The sequence below is a fragment of the Podarcis tiliguerta genome (genome assembly GCF_965153285.1).
Source record: "Podarcis tiliguerta genome assembly, chromosome: 16".
NCBI lineage: Eukaryota > Metazoa > Chordata > Lepidosauria > Squamata > Lacertidae > Podarcis > Podarcis tiliguerta.
This window is the reverse complement of record NC_139549.1, coordinates 7,753,114-7,775,159: the sequence shown is the minus strand read 5'-3', so window position 1 is coordinate 7,775,159 and position 22,046 is coordinate 7,753,114. Positions and strand designations below refer to the sequence as shown.

The following is a 22,046-nucleotide window of genomic DNA, read 5'->3' as shown; positions in this document are numbered from 1 at the left end:
TTGTGGGTATTGGATAGCAGCCCAAATGTCAGCTGGACTTAAATGATGTCTAATTTGAGCTAAAGCATTAACCCCCCCTCACACTCCCAGACAGATGGTGAAACCTCGAATCCTTGCACAATGCTTCTGCATCTGAAGAGAGAGAAAGAGGAAGCTGTCATTCGGAAGCTAGAAAATGGGTGTCGTTCGCTCATCGCCAATCACAATGCTAGGTCCTGAAGGCAGAGAGACTGGGTTGCTCCATGTAGATTGACTTGTGGCTGTTTTATGCCCCAGCTTGTTGGGTGGGGCTGTCGGAAGGCATGCAGGAAACTGTCCAGATCAGGCCAAGTGAACCTGCAGCCATATAGCACCAGAATGGAACAAGGAATACCCCAAATCTTGAGTTGATTGCTTTCCTCAGTCTGAGATGTGGAAAGAAAAGTGTGGTGGGGGGAGAGATGGGGGTGCTCAGGTATTGGTGACGGTGGCAGTGGGGGGGGGGTTAAATCAGCTGATGAATGGGGCCAAAATCCTGCTCAGTTTGGCTGTGTGCACTCAGTCCCTTGTTGAGAACAGCTGTGCACAGCCTAAATGCAACACAGGGCTATTTGAAAGCCCTTTTGCAAACCGCCCTGCGCTGGTCTTAAATTCTCTGGCTTTCAAAGGTTTAAAGAGCATAGAATCATAGAATCATAGAATCATAGAATCATAGAGTTGGAAGAGACCACAAGGGTCATCGAGTCCAACCCCCTGCCAAGCAGGAAACACCATCAGAGCACTCCTGACATATGGTTGTCAAGCCTCTGCTTAAAGACCTCCAAAGAAGGAGACTCCACCACACTCCTTGGCAGCAAATTCCACTGTCGAACAGCTCTTACTGTCAGGAAGTTCTTCCTAATGTTTAGGTGGAATCTTCTTTCTTGTAGTTTGTATCCATTGCTCCGTGTCCGCTTCTCTGGAGCAGCAGAAAACAACCTTTCTCCCTCCTCTATGTGACATCCTTTTATATATTTGAACATGGCTATCATATCACCCCTTAACCTCCTCTTCTCCAGGCTAAACATGCCCAGCTCCCTTAGCCGATCCTCATAAGGCATTGTTTCCAGGCCTTTGACCATTTTGGTTGCCCTCCTCTGTACACGTTCTAGTTTGTCAGTGTCCTTCTTGAACTGTGGTGCCCAGAACTGGACACAGTACTCCAGGTGAGGTCTGACCAGAGCAGAATACAGTGGCACTATAACTTCCCTTGATCTAGATGCTATACTCCTATTGATGCAGCCCAGAATTGCATTGGCTTTTTTAGCTGCCGCGTCACACTGTTGGCTCATGTTAAGTTTGTGGTCAACCAAGACTCCTAGATCCTTTTCACATGTACTGCTCTCAAGCCAGGTGTCACCCATCTTGTATTTGTGCCTCTCATTTTTTTTGCCCAAGTGCAATACTTTACATTTCTCCCTGTTAAAATTCATCTTGTTTGTTTTGGCCCAGTTCTCTAATCTGTCAAGGTCGTTTTGAAGTGTGATCCTGTCTTCTGGGGTGTTAGCCACCCCTCCCAGTTTGGTGTCATCTGCAAATTTGATCAGGATGCCCTTGAGTCCATCATCCAAGTCGTTGATAAAGATGTTGAATAAGACCGGGCCCAAGACAGAACCCTGTGGCACCCCACTAGTCACTCTTCTCCAGGATGAAGAGGAACCATTGATGAGCACCCTTTGGGTCCGGTCAGTCAGCCAGTTACAAATCCACTGAGTGGTAGCATAGTCAAGACCGCATTTTACCAGCTTCTTTACAAGAATATCATGGGGCACCTTGTCAAATGCCTTGCTGAAATCAAGGTAGACTACATCCACTGCGTTCCCTTCATCTACCAGGCTTGTAATTCTGTCAAAAAATGAGATCAGGTTAGTCTGACATGACTTATTTTTCAGAAATCCATGCTGACTATTGGTGATCACAGCATTCCTTTCTAGGTGCTCACAGATTGTTTGCTTAATGATCTGCTCCAGAATCTTCCCTGGTATTGATGTTAGACTGACTGGGCGGTAATTATTTGGGTCCTCTCTTTTCCCCTTTTTGAAAATAGGGACAACATTTGCCCTCCTCCAGTCTGCCGGGACTTCGCCTGTTCTCCAGGAATTCTCAAAGATGACTGCCAGTGGTTCTGAGATCACATCTGCCAGTTCTTTTAATACTCTTGGATGCAGTTCATCTGGCCCTGGAGACTTGAATACATCTAAACTAGCCAAGTATTCTTGTACTATCTCCTTAGTTATTCTGGGCTGTGTTTCCTCTGCTGAATCATTTGCTCCAAATTCTTCAGGTCGGGCATTGTTTTCGTTATCGGAGAAGACTGAGGCAAAGAAGGCATTGAGGAGTTCAGCCCTTTCTGTGTCCCCTGTTTGCATTTCACCATCTTCTCCTCTGAGTGACCCCACTGTTTCTTTGTTCTTCCTTTTGCTACGAACATACCCATAGAAGCCTTTTTTGTTGCTTTTAACCTCTCTAGCAAGCCTGAGTTCATTCTGTGCTTTAGCTTTTCTGACTTTGTGTCTACACGTGCTGGCTATTTGTTTGAATTCCTCTTTGGTGGTTTCCCCCCTTTTCCATTTTTTGTACACATCCTTTTTTAATCTTAACTCAGTTAAAAGTTCTTTAGATAGCCACCCTGGCTTCTTTAGGCACCTTCCATGTTTCCGTCTCATTGGTATTGCCTGAAGTTGTGCTTTTACTATCTCCCTCTTAACAAACTCCCAGCCATCATGAACTCCCTTTCCTTTTAGTATTACTGTCCATGGGATCTCACCCAGCACTTCCCTAAGTTTTATGAAGTCGGCTTTCTTAAAGTCAAGAAATTGAGTCCTAGTATGCTTGGCTGCTCCTTTCCGTTGTATAGTAAACTTCAGAAGAGCATGATCACTTGCGCCTAATGATCCTTCCACTTCTACCCCATTAACCAGGTCATCGACATTGGTTAGGACCAGATCTAAAATGGCTGTTCCTCTTGTTGCTTCTCCCACTTTCTGGACAATGAAGTTGTCTGCAAGGCCAGTGAGGAATCTGTTTGACCTTATGCTCTTGGCTGAGTTTGACATCCAACAAATATCCGGGTAATTGAAGTCCCCCATTACTACTATCTCCCTTCCTTTTGCATGCTTGGCCATCTGTTCCAGGAAGGCATCATCTATGTCCTCCGTTTGGCTTGGGGATCTATAGTAAACTCCCACAATGAGGTCACTATTATTCTTCTCTCCCTTAATTTTGACCCAAATGCTCTCACTTTGGCTTTGAGGTTCTAAATCTTGGATCTCTTCACAGGTATACACATCCCTGACATATAACGCCACTCCTCCTCCTTTCTTGTCTGGTCTGTTTCTCTGAAATAGATTGTATCCCTCCATTTTTACATTCCAATCGTGGGACTTATCCCACCAGGTTTCAGTGATGCCTATTATGTCATATTTAGTTTGCTGTACCAAGAGCTCAAGCTCATCTTGTTTATTTCCCATGCTTTGTGCATTAGTGTACAGACATTGAAGTCCATTAGTCATTCCCCCGTGTCTCTTATTTAAGGATTTTTTCCTCCCACCACTAGGTCTGCTTGCTGTTTGCTCCATTTGGTCTATGACATTTGGATGATCATCTTCATCAATTGATAGACTCCTACCTTCAGGAGCACTGTCTCCCTCCCCCACATAAGTCAGTTTAAAGCCCTCCTGATGAGGTTTCTGAGTTTTTTGGCAAAAACATTCCTCCCAACCGTTGTGAGGTGCAGCCCATCGCTTGCCAGAAGTCCATCCTCAAGAAACTGCAGTCCGTGATCTAAGAATCCAAACCGTTCCTGTTTACACCATTTGCGAAGCCAGCTGTTTACTTCCACTATTTTCCTCTCTCTCCCTGGGCCACGTCGTTCAACTGGGAGGACTGATGAGATGACGATTTGTGCATTTAATTGCTTCAATTTCCTGCCCAGAGCCTCGTAGTCTCTTTTGATCTTCTGGAGGCTATTGCTTGCAGTGTCATTGGTTCCCACATGAACCAAGAGGAAGGGGTATTTGTCAGTGGGTTTTATGATTCCTTGCAGTCGTTCAGTTACATCTTGGATCTTAGCCCCGGGGAGACAGCACACTTCCCGAGACATCTTGTCAGGCCCACAGATCACTGCTTCTGTTCCCCTCAGTAAGGAATCCCCTATCACCACTACACGCCTTCTCTTAGGTTTGGTCAGGGTTCTTCCGTGAGCGGTCCGTTCCAAGGTCGCCTGCACATTCCCTGAGGACTGACTTTGCCGCTCATCTTCATATACGTGATCGACTGTAATGAGGGAGAGATCCTCAAATGGAGTCTGCTCTTCGTCTTCCATGCTAGGGGAGAGGACCTCAAAGCGATACATTGTGCATGGAGCTGTTTGCAAAAGGGCATTGTGCATGGAGCTGTTTGCAAAAGGGCTTTCAAGTAACTCCCAGTTATGCAACACAATCCCAATAGCCAGGGTTTCGAATCACAGCATCACCCAGGAGTGCCAACTTGAATAAAATATTGGGGCGGGGGGCGGGTAAGCTCCACCCCATATAATCAATCACACAACACTGTGCACTGTGCATTTGAATGGCAATGCCTATCTACTTGGGTGGTGGTCCCCTCAAAGATTTTTGAGGGGACAGGCTAAAGACCTCTTGGCCCCTCAGAGTTGGCTCCTATGACATCACCCAACACCACTGCGATATCAGGTGATTGACAGGTGGCCTGTGTTGCTGACATGTTGAATTTGGCCCTCTGGGGGTAAGGGAGTTCCAGACCTGGGTGGCTCTGTTCCAAGGGTGGAAATCATTGTCATCTCATCCTGAGAGCTGCATTATTTTATGGCCCATATTCTGGGGGGGCTGCATGCCAGCAATAGGCGGGACACAATGTAAAAATAGACAGAGCAATTAATGAAAATGTTACATTTGTAAAATAGGCAAAACTGATTCACCCTCCCTGTTCTTTGCATTCCTTGAAACCTGAACAGGTCTAATAAATTATGTGATGCCCTGATCTCTTTCACTGAAGTCCAGGAAGCCCCCCAAAAGCCGGACAAAATCAAGGACTGACAGGCTGTATATTTAATCCAAACAGGGAAGAGCTGTGTGGCATGACACATTTACTAGGGTACAAACTTCTATGGCTGCAGGAAGTGTTATTCTGAGTCACAGGTGTGTGTGTTGTAAGTGGTGAGGTTAAAAATGAAAAGTACAAATGGTAATGATCACATAATTAACTGTTGTAGATGATAAAACAGTCAGTAGCTGGCATTCACCAGCCAATTAACACAAATCCTTTCTCCTGAGTCAAATCTACAAGTGCCAACTTGAATAAAAATCTACAAATAAAATAAAATCTGCAAATCTACATCCTTTGCTCAAGGATGCCCACTTAGTGCTCATTTTCATGGGAGGCTGAAATGTTTACAATTGCCCCTCCCCAAACTAAAACTCCTTACGCGTCCACACATGGAAAGCACTATGGTACCACTTTAAAAACTATGGCTTCCCCCAAAGAATTCTGGGAGCTGTAGTTCGTTGAGGGTGCTGAGAGTCATTAGGAGGCACCCTTATTCCCCTCCCAGAGCTACGGTTCTCAGAATAATTCAACCATCAATCCCTCTTCCTAGAAATTATAGCTCTTTGAGAGGAATCGTGTCAGGAGGTATCTCAACAACTCTCAGCACCTTTTACAGCTCCCAGAATTCTTTGGGAGAAGCTATGATTGTTTAAGGGGATACAGGTGGTGCTGTGGGTTAAACCACAGAGCCTAGGGCTTGCTGATCGGAAGGTTGGCAGTTCGAATCCCCACGACGGGTGAGCTCCTGTTTTTCGGCCCCAGCTCTTGCCCACCTAGCAGTTCGAAAGCACATCAAGTGAAAGTAAATAAATGGGTACCACTCTGGCGGGAAGGTAAACGGCGTTTCGGTGTGCTGCTCTGGTGTGCTAGAAGCGGCTTAGTCATGCTGGCCACATGACCCGGAAGCTGTCTGCGGACAAATACCAGCTCCCTCAGCCTACAGAGAAAGATGAGTGTGCAAACCCAGAGCCATCCGTGACTGGACCTAATGGTCAGGGGTACCTTTACCTTTTTATGATTGTTTAATGGGGTATTATAGAGCTTTAAAGCCCTAAACGGCCTCAGTCCGGTATACCTGAAGGAGCATCTCCACCCCCATTGTTCTACCCGGACACTGAGGTCCAGCGCTGAGGGCCTTCTGCCAGTTCCCTCACTGTGAGAAGCTAAGCTACAGGGAGCCAGGCAGAGGGCCTTCTTGGTAGTGGCACCTGTCCTGTGGAACGCCCTCCCACCAGATGTCAAAGAGAACAACCGCCACCAGACTTTTAGAAGACATCTGAAGATAGTCCTATTTAGGGAAGCTTTTAATGTTTGGACTACTGTATTTTAATATTCTGTTGGAAGCTGCCCAGAGTGGCTCAGGAAACCCAGCCAGATGGGGAGGTATAAATTATAAATGATGATGATGATGATGTGGATTTGGTCTGAATATTTCAATGTCTCATTGGCTTTTGATGCCACTGAACATGGTATCCTCTTGGACAGGGTGTGGGGCGGCGTGGGGCAGTGCCTCCCTATTTGCTTTGTCCACCCCATGCATCTATTATTAGAGAAAGGAGTGCTTGCTTCTGGTGTGAGCCTTAAGGAAGAAAGCGCCCAAGCCATTGTTGCTAAACTGCCACAACCAGTATTTTCCCTTGTATCTGTTCTGCTCCCACCATGCAATTAAGGGAAGGTCCACAACATACCTTTACAATGTACACACAGGAGAATGTAGAAAGACAAGAAAAACAAGAAAAACAAGAGAGAGGTGTGTGTGTGTGTCCTGTTTCGAACATGAGCGAATTTCACAAGGTTGCATTGCGCATGGAGGCTGTGGGGTTTGAGGTCTGGCCTGTTGCTCACACATTCCCTTGCTACACGGACTTCTATGCCACCTCACGCCAAAATTTCTTCAGAGAGTGTCTTCAGAGCACAACGCAAACTTTTGCAGAGCAAAGATTTGGTAACCTGGGCGAGTCATTACACTTTAATCGGATGTGGAAAACTGCCTGTGTGCTGTTGGCAGTCTGTTCCCAACTAAGAATGGAGGATAAATTCAATTCGGTCAGCATTTAAAGGCTACCCTATCAAACTTGTGCTTTCAGAACGATATGCAAAGCACAACACTGGCATCCTTTGAAATTCTCGCTTCTTTGAATTTTGTGAAGCCATTCTCTAGCCAAAAAAGGACCGCATTTACATTGTATGTTTAAAATACTATGACGCCACTTTAAAAAGCCATGGCTTCACACAAAAAGAATCCTGGAAACTAGTTTTTTAAGAGTGCTTGGTTTCGCTAGGAGACCCTGTGAAGAGGAATTGATTGTTAAAGCACTCTGGGAATTGTAGACCTGAGAGAGGAATATGGGTCTCCTAACGACACGGGTGGCGCTGTGGTCTAAACCACAGAGCCTAGGGCTTGCTGATCAGAAGGTCGGTGGTTCGAATCCCTGTGACGGGGTGAGCTCCCGTTGCTCGGTCCCTGCTCCAGCCCACCTAGCAGTTCGAAAGCACGTCAGAGTGCAAGTAGATAAATAGGTACCACTCTGGTGGGAAGGTAAACAGCGTTTCCGTGTGCTGCTCTGGTTCGCCAGAAGCGGCTTAGTCATGCTGGCCACATGACCCGGAAGCTGTCTGCGGACAAACTCCGGCTTCCTTGGCTACTAAAGTGAGATGAGAGCCACAACCCCAGAGTCGTCTGCGACTGGACTTAACGGTCAGGGGTCCCTGTACCTTTACAACTCTCAGCACCCTTCACAAACTACATCTCCTGCAATTCTTTGGGGGAAGCGGATAACTGTTTAAACCGGTATCACAGTGCTTTAGATGTAGGGTGTGAATGTGTCCTTACTGATGCAACTTTAAGTACAGGACACAACTGACCAATGGCAGTGGAGATAACAATCGCCACATTTGCACCATTCACCTTAAGCTCTATGATACCGGTTCAAACAGTCACGACATCCTCCAAAGGATTCTGGGAGCTGTAGTTTTTTTTAAAGCTGCTGAGAGCTGTTACAAAGTCTCCTCCACCATTCCCATCTCTGAGCTATGATTCCCAGCGTGGTTTCACAGTCAACCCCTTTTTGCGGGGAACTCGGGGTTGTGGAGTTTATATTACATTTTTGTTTATTTATTAAATTGGTATACCGCCCTTCATTCAAAGTTCTCACAGTGGTTTGCAGGGCACCCAGCGTGGCAGTGGGCGGCGCAGGAAATTTCAATGCCAGCTTTCGAACTCCTCTGAAATTTGGGGGCAGGTGTTGGAATATTCCTTCTGAATCCCCCAAAATCCAGTGGTAGGTGGGGCATCATGCAATGGCAGAGCATGCAAAAAGTAAGAATATAAGAAAAGCCCTGCTGGATCCAGGCCTGTGACCCATCTAGTCCAGAATTATGTTCTCACAGTGGTCAAACAAATGCTGTTATGTGAATGTCAATTTTAATCTGGAAAATCACACACACACACACAATAATATGATAACACCCGCAGCCAACAAATGGACTGCTTACAGATGTAGACTCTGCGTGGATAAACAGGGCAATATTTGGAACGAATGTATACAAAATGCAGTAGGCTATTAATATTTACATTCGGTAAAGGTAAGGTAAAAGACCCCTGGACGATTAAGTCCAGTAAAAGGCGACTATGGGGTTGTGGCGCTCATCTCGCTTTCAGGCCGTGGGAGCCAGCGTTTGTCCACAGACAGCTTTCCAGGTCATGTGGCCAGCTTGACTAAACCGCTACTGGAGCACGGACGAGTGTCAGAGCGTATGGAAATGCTGTATACCTTCCCACCGGAGTGGTACCTATTTATCTACTTGCACATTGACGTGCTTTCGAACTGCTAGGTTGGCAGGAGCTGGGATAGAGCGACGGGAGCTCACCCTGTTGTGGGGAATCGAACTGCCAACCTTCTGATCAGCAAGTTCAGTAGTTTAGGCCACAGCGTCACCCACGTCTCTGATATTTACATTAGTATTAGGATAATAATTTCAAATTTATAAAAGGATGTATGGGTTAGGGTATTTTTGTGTATAGTCATATAATATGTTTCCACCCCCGCTTTTAAAAAAGGTAATTCCCAGACCTACCTGGAGATGAAGGAGATTGAACCTGTGACCTTTGCATACAAAGCAGATGGTTTTAGACCGTGTTACAGAAATGAGGAATTGTTCCGAGTGATGTCGCAATTTTCCCCGCCCAAATACAGGTCTGTGCTTCTCCTTTGCAATGGCTAGAAGAGGAAGGAAACACTTCCATTGGGGTTTCTCAAGGCGTTTGTCTGTTCAGTCTTAATCTGAGAACGAGTGTGTGCAAACATGCCCAGCAATGGTGATGAAATAAGTGCAGGTTGCGCTTTGCCTGGATAGGTGGAAGTACTCAAAGTTGGTCAAAAGGTCACTGGGTTGTGGAGGAGTCATGGCTGGCATCAAAGGTCAACATGGTGGTGCCCTTCCATGTGGTGGACCAAGTGGACTGTTGAGTAGAGTAATTTAATTCACTGGAATTGTAAATGCCAGGATGCATTGCTATGTACATCTGATTGGTTGGTAACTGAATTCTAGAGAGTTCTCTAGTAGTTCTCAAGCGATGGCCTAACGCTGGCCACATGGGAAAGGAGAGACTCCATTTTTGCGTGAAGCCAGATGACTGTGTTTCAGGATCCACTGGGAACAGTGCTACATTGAATGGAGCATTGGGGTGCTTCTTCCCAGCTTGAGAGAAAGAAAGCAAAGCTGCAGGAGAAGGAATAATGGAAATCTCTCATGGGGGCTACAAGGCATGGCCTAACTGAGATGCAGAAGGCTGAGGGGTGAGCTCTGGGAAGAGGAAAATACAGTTTGGATGTTAGAGGAAGTGACTCTAAGCCCAGACTTGGACAAGCATGTGACCGTAAATACTATGTTTTGATTCACCTATAAGTTTCTGCAAGTCAAGTTTTTGAATGTTAAGTCTGGTTTAATTTCCAAAGAAGGGTGCCAGTCGTATATACGATTTGAGCTTCTAAGCTGCGTTTTTGCTACCCTTACTTCAACACGTACACGTACCTTTCTTCTTGAGGGTGAAAGGATCCCTAACTGCTCAAAAGCCAGGGGAGTCTGAAAGTACAAGAGAAGCATTGCTGGGTTTTTAATAACCCCACTCTCCAGCTTCTTGTTCAGAGATCAGCAGGGAGAACTGAACATGGACAGAGAGCTGGGCACCACAAAGGGAAGGGAAGGAGGCATGCTGAAGAGCTGGGAGATGTAGGGCAACTATGTAGGGCAAATGTCTTGGAAGTGTGCAGGGAGAAGCTTGTTTTATGGGAGGGAGAGACTAAGCCCATGCTTGGCTAAGCATGTGACTGTAAATATTATGTTTTAATTCATCTGTAAGTTTCTGCAAGTAAAGTTTTGAATGTTAAAGTCTGGATATTGGTTTCATTTCCAAAGAAGGGTGTCAGTCATGTACAGTGGTACCTCGGGTTACAGACGCTTCAGGTTACAGACTCCGCTAACCCAGAAATAGTACCTCGGATTAAGAACTTTGCTTCAGGATGAGAACAAAAATCATGCTCTGGCGGCGTGGCAGCAGCAGGAGGCCCAATTAGCTAAAGTGGTACCTCAGGTTAAGAACAGTTTCAGGTTAAGAATGGACCTCCGGAACAAATTAAGTACTTAACCTGAGGTACCACTGTATATGATTTGAGCTTCTTAGCTGCATTTTCGCTATCCTTACTTCAACAAGGGCATGGTTGGGGTTGGAAGGTGGTCAGGCCGATGCTTGGGTTCATAGAGTCTAGCGATACAGAACTCGGACGTCTGCCCTTGCTGAATGTCTCAGGCTCATTCAGGAAAGAAGTGGAACATACACCAGAAACCAGTGGATTAGATCAATGGGGGTAACACAACTGGATCACCCCCTAAGGGAAAACCACACAAATTCATTTCCTGTGCTTCCCCCTCAACACAGGTGCGATGACAACAGTCTAGTAGCCACCAGACACCAATGCTGTCAAACAAGCAGTTAACTTTGTGCATGTGTCACACACAACGCCTAGGGCATTTGTATTCTGTCGGCGCACACAAGGTGTCAATTGCCAGTGTGAGCCAGTGTGGCGTAGTGGTTAAGAGCAGTGGACTCGTAATCTGGTGAACCGGGTTCGATTCCCTGCTCCTTCACGTGCAGCTGCTGGGTTAGTCACATTTCCCTGAAGTCTCTCAGCCCCACTTACCTCACAGGGTGTTTGTTGTGGGGCAGGAAGGGAAAGGAGAATGTTAGCCGCGTTGAGACTCCTTCGGGTAGATAAAGCGGGATATCAAATCCAAACTGTTCTTCTTCTTCTGCCGCACCCCATTGGGAAAGCTGCATGAATACTTTTTTCCATGGCCTTCAACCTGGTGGACACCCTCCATCAGGGCTGTTAAGGAAGCAATTAAACTCTGCACACAAAGACACGTGTGCACCCGCCCCCCCCAACATTTGCACGTAAAAACAGACACTCCCATGCCCTAGGGCAAAAGCAATCATTTGGCAGAGACCATGTGTCATTGTCAAAGCAATGCAGTTTTGTGTTTCCAACGTCCTACCCCTCCCACTAAAACGAGAACATTTTTATAAAAAATAATGAAAAACTGATCCATTTACTGACATTGATGAACTGGAAGAGTCTTCTGTCTTCTACCTGTTGCAACATCTGGTCAAAGTCAGGAGGAAAACAACCCAATGACAGGTGGGCGATTTGGCATGTCTCAAATTCGCTAGTTCCTTAAGCGATACAAAGGGGTTGGGTGTGACCAGTCTTTTGATTTGATCCCTTGTCACCCATCCAAAATTATAGACAAAGAGGATCCACAACACACACAGACACAATCCGACAAGTATTCCATTTCAGAACCACAGGCGGAGGGAACATAAAGCACCCCAGAAAGTTAGGTGAGGGGTATGGATGGATGCAGCTATCACAGGCTTCCTCAACCTCAGCCCTCCAGATGTTTTGAGACTACAATTCCCAGCATCCCTGACCACTGGTCCTGCTAGCTAGGGATCATGGGAGTTTTAGGCCAAAAACATCTGGAGAGTCAAGGCTGAGGAAGCCTGAGCTATCATACCACCCCCGTCTTTCATTTTTCCAGTCGTAAATTCAGATCTCCACATTTCTGTAGCTTTGTTTTCTTTTAAGAAATCCTCCCAAAAATTTGCCAGCATTTAAGTACAAATTTCTCCTAAAAACACTTTCTGTTTGTTTGCAGTTTGTACTAATGCACACATTTTGTGTGCATACAAGAAATCTGTCCTAACTGATTGCATTTCCGTACATTATTAGGGTTCCCTGCCTTCCACTCTATTAATTCCAGTGGGCACCAGCCACCACTAGGGCTAACTAATACAGCGTCCTTAAGGTTCTTTCTCTTTAGGCTTCTTCACTTACTTCTTCATGCAGTGCAGCATTAAACTATGGAACTCCCTCCCACAAGAGGCAGGAATGGCTGCCAACTTGGATGGCTTTAAAAAAAAGAATTGGACAAATTCATGGAGGGCAAGGCTCTAAAAGCTTCTAGCTGTCATGGCCAAATTGGTCAGAGGCAGCCAAGTTTCTGAATACAGTTGTACCTCTACTTACGTATCCCTCTAGATACGGAATCTTCGGGTTACGGCCTCAGCAAACCTGGAAGTGTATACTTCCAGGTTTTGCCCGGCGTGCATGCGCAGAAGTGCTCTGTGTGCCTTGCGCATGCACAGATGCGCTCAATTGCACCGCATGTGTGTGCCAAACTGCGCCTCTATTTAGGAAATTTTTGGGGTGCGGATGGACCCCTGGAACGAATTAAGTTTGTATCCGGAGAGTCTACTGTACCAGTTTCTGGAAGCCACAGGAGGGGAGAGTTGTTCTTGAACTCATGTCCTGCCTTGGGGGCTTCCCATGGGCACATGATTGGCGGCTGAAATGCTGAATTAGATGGCCTATTGGCCCCAACCAGCGGGGCCTCCCTTTTTCTTTTCTTTCTTTTTTTTTTAATATTTTCATATAACAAATTATTCCAACAAAACATCTTCATTATGTTTCCCCCCATTTTCCCCTCCCCCTCCCCTCCCTCTTCCCTACCACTTCCTTCAGCTCCTCTCCCTGTTTTTTAAACACATATTATTCTCTGCATGCTATAAAAATAGAAAGATCCTCAACTTATCTATCTATTATATTAGTAACAATAAATTTGTGTTTGTTTATTCAAAACTTGACAAGGAGTCCAGTTTCTTTTACTTTTCAGTCTATTTTTGTTGAAACTTTTCAGCATACGATACAACAAAAACAGATTAATCAAAATATTTTTTTAAAAAATCACAAAAAAGAGAGAGAAAGAACGAGAGAAACACACACACACACACACACACACACACACGCTCTCTCTCTCCTCTATTAGAGGTAGAACTTAACTGCTGTGTCACATTAAAGGGTGTGGACCCTTCCAACTCTCATCTAGGAGTTTTCCTTCTTTTTCCCAGCCTCCCACCCTGGGAGTTCATCCCTCCCCTCCCTCTCACACAGGGTCTTTCACCTCCCATCCATCGCCTTCCCAGCAAAGCTTTTCTCAAATTCTTATGCCCTTTAAGGAAAGTTTCCCATGAGGGCACCTGCTTGTTCCACGTGAGAACAGGAAGTTGGAACAAATGACCCATTGGCCCAGGGCCGGATTTAGGTTTGATGAGGCTCTAGGCTACTGAAGGTAATGGGGCCCTTTATATGTCCAGCTGTCCTTTGTCAACCACAAATTGTCATTGTTTTTTGTGTTGAATATATGCTACATGATGATTTATGGACCCAATCTAAAGCCATTTGCATATGTTGTACATGCAGAATGTAGACAACCTATATATAGAAAGGAGCAAACCTGTGATATTTCAGGGAGCAGGCTAGCAGGCAGGGCCCACGACTTACATCATAGGAGCCTACACAACAACACAACACAACAACACAACAACACAACACAACACAACGCAACACAACGCAACACAACACAACACACTGTTGCTGTATGTAGGTTTTATTTTATTTGCTTTTTATCTTATATTTTGGAAATGGACATCCAGGGATTTTTTCCCTCCTTTAATTTTTTTGGGGCCCCCAAGAGAGTGGGGCCCTAAGCTATAGCTTGTTTAGCTTATACGTAAATCCGGCACTGCATTGGCCTGATCCAGAAGGCTTTTCTGATGTTCTTAAGCCAGACTTAGATCAGGCATCCTTGCACTGGGAGGAGTTTCCTCTCTTAAGTAGGACAGAAGGTTAGCCTACAACTCCAGCTTTTTGACCCCCACACATACCATTCACCATTCATTGTAGTGCTCAATGCTGGTAATCATATGGAGCAGGCACCCCCAAACTTAGCCCTCCAGATGTTTTGGGACTACAACTCCCATCATCCCTAGCTAACAGGACCAGTGGTCAGGGATGATGGAAGTTGTAGTCCCAAAACATCTGGAGGGCCGAGTTTGGGGGTGCTTGATATGGAGACTTGAGACACTTGGACATTAGAGTGAGTAGCAGCTGTTTGGTGTGTGTGGTGGGGACAAGGACTGTGGGGAGAAAAGCTGTTCAGGTTACATTTAAAGGTAGAGCTAATTAATTCAAATCTTCTGGAAAAAATAAACCAGAACTCGGCCGTCCCTCAATTCTGTGAATTTTTCAATTCAGTTCTCCAGCCTAGTAAAGTTTTAAAAACTGCACCTGTTAGGGCAATTAGTGAACATAACTATATTAGGAAATATAGCATATTGAATGCTCTGTATTAGGGAAAATTGCTTGGAAAAATTGTGTATCTTAGACAACATTTTGAATACAAAAATGTGTACATTAGCAAAAATTTGCACTAAAATGCTGATGGGTTTTCAGGAGGACAGTACAACAAGAACAACAACAATTGTATCCCAGCCACTCTGGGCAGCTCACAATAGAACATCTGAAATATGATAAGACATCAAACATTAAAAACTTCCCTAAACAGGACTGCCTTCAGATGTTTTCTAAAAGTCAGGTAGTTGTTTATTTCCTTGACATCTGATGGGAGGGCTTTCCACAGGGCAGGCATGACTACAGAGAAGGCCCTCTGCCTGGTTCCCTGTAACCTCACTTATCGCAGGAAGGGAACCACCAGAAGGTCCTCGGAGCAGGACCTCAGTGTCCAGGCAGAATGATGAGGGTGGAGACACTCCTTCAGGTATACAGGGTCAAGGCCGTTTAAGTCTTTAATAGTCAACACCAACACTTTGAATTGTGCTTGGCAACGTACTGGGAGCCAATATAGGTATTTCAGGACTGGTGTTATATGGTCTCGGTGGCCGCTCCCAGTTATCAGTCTAGCTGCCGCATTCTGGATTAGTTATAGTTTCCAGGTCACCTTCAAAGGCAGCCCCACGTACAGCGCATGGCAGGAATCCAAGTGGGAGATAACTAGAGCGTGCACCACTCTGGCGAGGCAGTCCGCGGGCAGGTGGGGTCTCAACCTGCGTACCAGATGGGACTGGTAGACAGGTGCCCTGGACACAGAATTGACCTGCGCCTCCATGGACAGCTGTGAGTCCAGAATGACTCCCAGACTGTGCACTTGAACCTTCAGGGGCACAGTTACCCCATTCAGGACCAGGGAGTCTCCCACACTCGCCTGCCCCCTGGTCCCCCCAAAATTACTTCTGTCTTGTCAGGATTCAATCTCAATCTGTTAGCCACCATCCATACTCCAACTGCCTCCAGGCACTCACACAGGACCTTCACCGCCTTCACTGGTTCTGATTTGAAAGAGAGGTAGAGCTGGGTATCATCCGCATACTGATGAACACCCAGCCCAAACCCCCTGGTGATCTCTCCCAGAGGCTTCATGTAGATGTTAAAAAGCATGGGGGAGAGGGCAGAAACCCAAGGCCCCCACAAGTGAGAGTCTAGGGGTCTGAACATTCATCCCCCAACCCCACTTTCTGGACACGGCCCAGGAGAAAGAAATCACAAACTGATGTGGAAATGTGAAAAACCGTAGGAGTGGAAAAAATGAAAAATGGAGAGAAAATGAAATGCAGAGATCTGCCTGTCCCAAGTTGTAGGCAATTCTAGTCCTTCTCAGGGTATAGTCATGAGAGGAATAGACATGGCTAACCTCAGGTCCATTAATGTCAGTTGTTCTGCTCTACGTTAGTTGCATGTAACCCACTGGACTTGTTCCACTATTGCTGCATAAAAATACCACCAGCATCAATATTTCACCATAATCTAGTTCACTTCCAGGAAACTCCATGCCCTTCCCATATTCTCAAAAACAGGTTCCATATTATTTTTATGAGGCTCTAAGTAAATAATACAAAGGATTTCCTCATATTTCCTCATGTGCAAACTTGGTGTTGGCAAATGATGGACTGTGACTGGTCACAAGTTTGTTGAGGAAGGGGAGGGAAGGCCCCCCAAGTGTGTTGCTGAAGGAAGAACTTCACCATATATCTTGAGCAAGAGGTGACTGGTTTGAGGGATTAATGTATAAAGCAACAAAGATTTCACAACTAGGGGTGGTAGCAAAATACTGGATAGAGTATAAAAGGTGGGTGCTTCATAGGACTCTTCACCACACCTTGGCTCATCTTAGCTCTCTCATCAATCACCGTCTGAGGTAAGTTGAAGACAACGGGGAGGTTTACTTGTCTGATTTTGTAGGTTTCAGCCTTTGTGTTAGAGATAGGATGCTACTTGTTTTTCAGGGTATCTGTTGATGCTACAGGAACACCTGCATGGTCTCCCCTGCAACAATAAAAACCAGGGGAGAGATCTCATCCGAGAGGTGGCCAATGTGGTGCTTTCTTGATGTTGTTGGACTCTCAATGCCCATCACCTTGACCACTGGCCAGGCTGGCTGGGGTTGATGGGAGACGGAGTTCAGCAACATCTGGAGGACCTCAGCCTTTAAATTTCTGTAAGTGCATTTAATATGTGATCCCTGCTTGGTTGGGGCATGTGCCTAGGACACAGACGGGGAGCCAGATGTTGCTGGTCTGCAGCTCCCATCATCCCTAATTATTGACCATGCTACCTGGAGGTGAGGGAGTCTTAACAGCACCCAGAGGGCCATGATGTTGGCTCTCCCTGCTCTAAGACAGTGTATTGCAAGCTTGTGCTCTCCAGTTGTTTTGCACTGTAGCTCACATCAGCCCCAACATTGTGGCTGATAGCCAGGGCTGATGGGAATTGTAGACCCAGACATCTGGAGGACACTCAGTTGGGCAAGAATGTCTAGGATTAGAGGTGGGTTAGAATATTAAGTGGCTTAGAAAAAGTGGCTTAATAACTAAACAAGGGTGTAGGAATTTGGGATCTTAACATACAATGTGTCTTACTGTAGAGGGGAAAGACTCTCACCAGGTGACCTGCATATCTCCTCAAATGACCTGTCCAGGTCCTAAGTCTGGACGAACCACTTGAAGGCACTCACTTGTGTGTGTTTAAACCAAATATTTAAACTAGACTTGAACTGTTTCTTTCTTTTGTCTAAAATGAGAATCTATCTATCTATCTATCTATCTATCTATCATCTATCATCTATCATCTATGTATCTATCCAGGATTGCCTTTGATGAAGTCATTTTGTTAGGTAGGATCCCAGAAGGGTGGTGAACCTGCGGCTCTCTAGATGTTGCTCTAAATTAGTTGCATGTAACCCGCTGGCCTCGTTCCACTATTGCTGCAAAAAAATGCCCCCGGCATCAATATCTCACCATAATCTAGATCACTTCCAGGAAACTCCATGCCCTTCCCATATTCTCAAAAACAGGCTCCATATTATTTTTATGAGGCTCTAAGTAAAGAATACAAAGGATTTCTTCATATTATGTGCAAACTTGGTGTTGAATGGTCACAAGTTTGTTGGGGAGGGGGAGGGAAGGCCCCCCCAGGTGTGTTGCTGAAGGAAGAACTTCACCATATATCTTGAGCAAGAGGTGACTGGTTTGAGGGATCAATGTGTGAAGAAACAAAGATTTCACAACTAGGGGTGGTAGCAAAATACTGGAATAAAAGGTGGGTTCTTCATGGGACTCTTCACCACACCTTGGCTCATCTTAGCTCTCTCGTTAATCTCATTAATCACCGTCTGAGGTAAGTTGAAGACAACGGGGAGGTTTACTTGTCTGATTTTGTAGGTTTCAGCCTTTGTGTTGGAGATAGGATGCTACTTTTTTTCCAGGGTATTTGCTGATGCTACAGGAACACCTGCATGGTCTTCCATTCATCATCTTTGACCAGGGGGGAAACTCATCTTTATTTCACCTGGGTCAGAGACTCAGTTTGGCGTGCGCGCACAGACACAGAGACTGGAACCCTCAGCGGCACCCCTCTGGAGGCTTCATCCAGGGCAAAAAACCCTGCTAGTTCCCCTGTAGCTACAGCTCTGCCCCTGACCATCAACCGTGGTGGCTTGGGCTGATACAAGTTGGAGTGCCAAGCCACAGGTCCATCTAGCCGAGTACTTTCTGCACCAGACTAGAGAGCCCATCTATCTGGGATTGTCTCTAATGAAGTTGTTCAATTAGTGCAAGGATTTCCACTAGTGTAATGGAGCTCCTCTCCTCTACTTGTCACCCCCACCAAACCTGTTGTGGATGTTCTACCAGGCCTACAGAGGAGGTCCAAGGAGAGCACAGGAAGAGCACAGGGAAATTAAGTTCTATCATTCAAGTGGAAATCCTTGCACTATTTCAGACTAGACTTAGCAGTGCCTATGGTTTTACATTCTCTTGAATCTTGTGGCACCATGAAAACTTCATTTCTCAAGGCTGTCTCTCCACTCTGTGTCCGACTGCATTAGTCAATTTTTCCTTCCTTCCTTCCTTCCTTCCTTCCTTCCTTCCTTCCTTCCTTCCCTGTCTCCAGACTTTGTTTATCCAGTCTTCAGTGGTTGGAGTCATTCTATTTTCCCAGTCATGGCAGATAGTTATTAACTATTAAATCGACATTAAAGGAGACATTTAATGGATTTTTTTTTTTTTTTGCATTTATTGAATTTGACACCATTCTCTATAATCTATTAAGGCCAGCTCTTTAACCCACCCAAATAAAATAGCTAATGGGTCCATCAGAAATACACATCCTGTGATATACTGTGAGAATAGAATGCTGGTCTAAATGGCCATTTGGCTTGATCCTCCGATGTTCTTATTGCCTTCCTGTCCTGACTGTGGACTTCCTGGAGGAATCTGATTGACCACTGTGACAACAGGATACAGGACTGGGTTGGCCCTTCACCTGATCCATCAGGGCTCTTCTTATGTCTATTTAGGTTACCAACAGAAAACCTTCAAAATGTCCAAGTCCAAGACTCAGATGCAAGTTCTGGCCGATGGGCTGATTGACCTCTTCCATAAGTATTCTGGGAAATCTGACACCATCGACAAGAAGGAGTTCAAGAAGATGATCAATGAACAGTTTCCTGACTGCGTTGAGGTGAGGTGGAGATAAGATGGGCGTGGGCAATTGTTGGGCACTTGAAGCCAGAGGTGACACATTGGCATCAATGTGCAGCATGCCTCTGGGCATGTTAAGATAGTGATTGGCACCTCAGCAAGGCAGCACTTGGAAGTGAGCTAGGCTACCCTGTTAGCGAAGTATATTTAGGGATGGGTGGATACGTCCATTTCAGTGGGTATCATTTTCTCGTTTTCTCTTAAATCCAGTTCTCCACATTTTGAACATGTATTTAAAAAAAAATCCTCTTTTGGCAAAGCAATTTCCCCTTATAATGATTTTTTTTTGTATGCTATTTTCACTAATCTATTTTAAACACACTTTGCCGTAGTAAAAAAGAGAGAGAGTAATAATAATTATAATTATAATTTTTATTTATACCCCGCCCTCCCCAGCCAAGGCCGTGCTCAGGGCGGCTAACAAGCAATAATAAAAACAAATTGAATGAATACAATGTATATAGTACATGCATTTCTTAACACTTAGCTGGATAAGTACATTCCAGAATCTGAAGAAATGTGAATTTGGCAAGGTGAGATTCAAATGTGAACTGGATTTCTCCCCTGTAGATAGATATAGATATATAGATATACATCTCAGGAGAACTGGGGCTCAGGCTTCTCAGTCATCCTCAGATAAAGTCTCTGAGAAAAGCAATGCTCCATGAGACCTAAAGCCCAATTAGTCTAGCATCTGGCTCTCACAGGGCCCACCCAGATGTCTCTGGGAAGCTTACAAGCAGAAGCTGAGCACTGAAAGAGGAATATGCCCCCCTTTAAATGACCTGTGTATTAAAAGAGAAAGTTTTCTTCTCCTTTTAAAATATTCTGCATTTTGAACTCCTTTATGTTGCTGTTCATTTGGGTCTGCGTTCAGCTTCTGCTGATGTTACTTTGCATGAATACCATTCTGTTAAACCGGTAGTGGGGAAACTTTCAGTTCTCCAGTTGTGGCTGAACTACAACTCCCATCAGCAAGTATGGCCAATGACCAGGGATGAGGATATGGGACGTGTAGTCTTGATGATGTCAGGAGGTTCTCCCCATCTATGGCAAACCTTTGTTTCACGATGGTCTGATGTCTTAGATGCATATCAACAAATTTCAACCTGAAACCTTTTGTTTCTCCATTCCTTCTCCTCCCTACAGTACCCACAAAACCAGCAAGGGAAAGACAAGCTCTTCAAAGACCTGGATACAAACAAAGATAACGAATTGAGTTTTGAAGAATGGACCCGTCTGGTTGGGTCATTCCTCTCTTGCTCCCACATTAAGTTCCACCAGCATGAGGGACATCACCACCACCACTGAGAAGAGACCCAAGCAGGTCCTCCAGGGGACTGTGGTCAGGGGCATGATGGATACCAACCTTCCAAACAAACAAAGCCCCCCTGCCCACATCCCCTGGCTTGAAATGTAATGTTTTGGCAATAAAATAAGAAATAATCATTTAACTTGGAAAGTCTAGGATGTCTTACTTTTTGGGGTGACAAGGCAGTTTGAAACAGGTTTTGAGTGCAGCGGGGGAAGGTTGTGTTAGTTTTCTGGTTCTGGCTTCCATGCTGTATTCATCTCTGCGACTTCTGCTTTTTACAACAACCCCTCAGTGCGACTCCATTCCTACTTGACTCACAACTCTGCCAAGTATGTTGCCCTTGTAGAATGCTCTGCTGAGTCCCTGCAACATTCTTAGATGACAATAGGGACATCAGCATTTGAGGAATGTTGGAGGGTATGCAATGTTTTTATGGGATCAGAGGCCTTTCAGGAAATACCTAAAATCAAATATTAGTGATGCTCAGAAACTGGATGAGGCCAAAGGGAAAGGCACTGAAAAGCTAGCTTTGCAAGGCTTTGCTTCAGCCGCATTCCCCTTCCTTGCAGTTGCTCACTTAGACATGTAGAAGCAAGTTGATTCTTTGTAAAACAGCCAGCGGATGAGATTAACCCCGCCCCCACCTGATGCTTGAAGAAAATAGAATCTCTCACCGAATAAAAAGAGGAAGACAAAAACAAAGGGAAGCATACAAAGACACACAGGGACGTATGTGCGTGGGTCTCCCTCTCGGGAAGAAATTTAAAATCCTCTCAATATACTTAAATATGGGGGAGGAAAAAGCACTACTGCACGGTCACGGGTTGGAGGAGGAGAGGAAGAGCGTGAACACAAAGGAGAGGAAAAGGGAAGAGGGAGGGAAGAAAGGAGGAAAGTGAAAGATGAAGGAGAAGGGTGGAAAGCGGAGAAGGATGTAGGGAGAAAAGGAGTAGGTTAACTATAAAAAGGAAGGGTGGAGTAAGGGGACAATCATGGTAATGGATGGAAGGAGAAGCAGGTGTATGGAATAAAGGGAAAGAGCTGAGGAAAGGGAGGGAGAAAAGAAGGGAAGGGGAGGGAAAGAGAAAGGAGGATGGGACAGGGAAGGCAACCAGAGGATGGATAAAAGTAATGAAGGATGAAGAGGAAGGCAGGAGAAGGAGGATGCTGTGTTCTACATAGATCCATCGATTG

At 45.4% G+C, this 22,046-nt stretch overlaps 1 protein-coding gene across 2 annotated transcripts; it reads left to right on the top strand.

The window, feature by feature from the left end:
* The first annotated feature begins 16,562 nt into the window (after positions 1 to 16,562).
* LOC310666213 (protein S100-A12-like) lies at positions 16,563 to 20,991 on the top strand. 2 transcript variants are annotated; one of them, XM_083416903.1, is made up of 3 exons: positions 16,563 to 16,695; positions 19,354 to 19,517; positions 20,687 to 20,991. In XM_083416903.1, exons 2-3 carry the CDS (start codon positions 19,377 to 19,379, stop codon positions 20,846 to 20,848), a joined length of 303 nt encoding a protein of 100 aa, XP_083273029.1. In that variant the 5' UTR covers positions 16,563 to 16,695; positions 19,354 to 19,376; the 3' UTR covers positions 20,849 to 20,991. The 2 variants fall into 2 exon arrangements, with proteins under 2 accessions (XP_083273029.1, XP_083273028.1); XM_083416902.1 differs by lacking the exon at positions 16,563 to 16,695 and adding an exon at positions 18,023 to 18,173.
* Positions 20,992 to 22,046: the final 1,055 nt, after the last annotated feature.

What these genes read in the sequence shown, in the direction of transcription:
- LOC310666213 (XM_083416903.1), top strand. Translation starts at nt 19,377, where the DNA reads ATGTCCAAGTCCAAGACTCAGATGCAAGTTCTGGCCGATGGGCTGATT. An exon ending in AGTTTCCTGACTGCGTTGAG is followed by an intron (nt 19,518 to 20,686) that starts GTGAGGTGGAGA and finishes TCCTCCCTACAG; the next exon opens with TACCCACAAAACCAGCAAGG.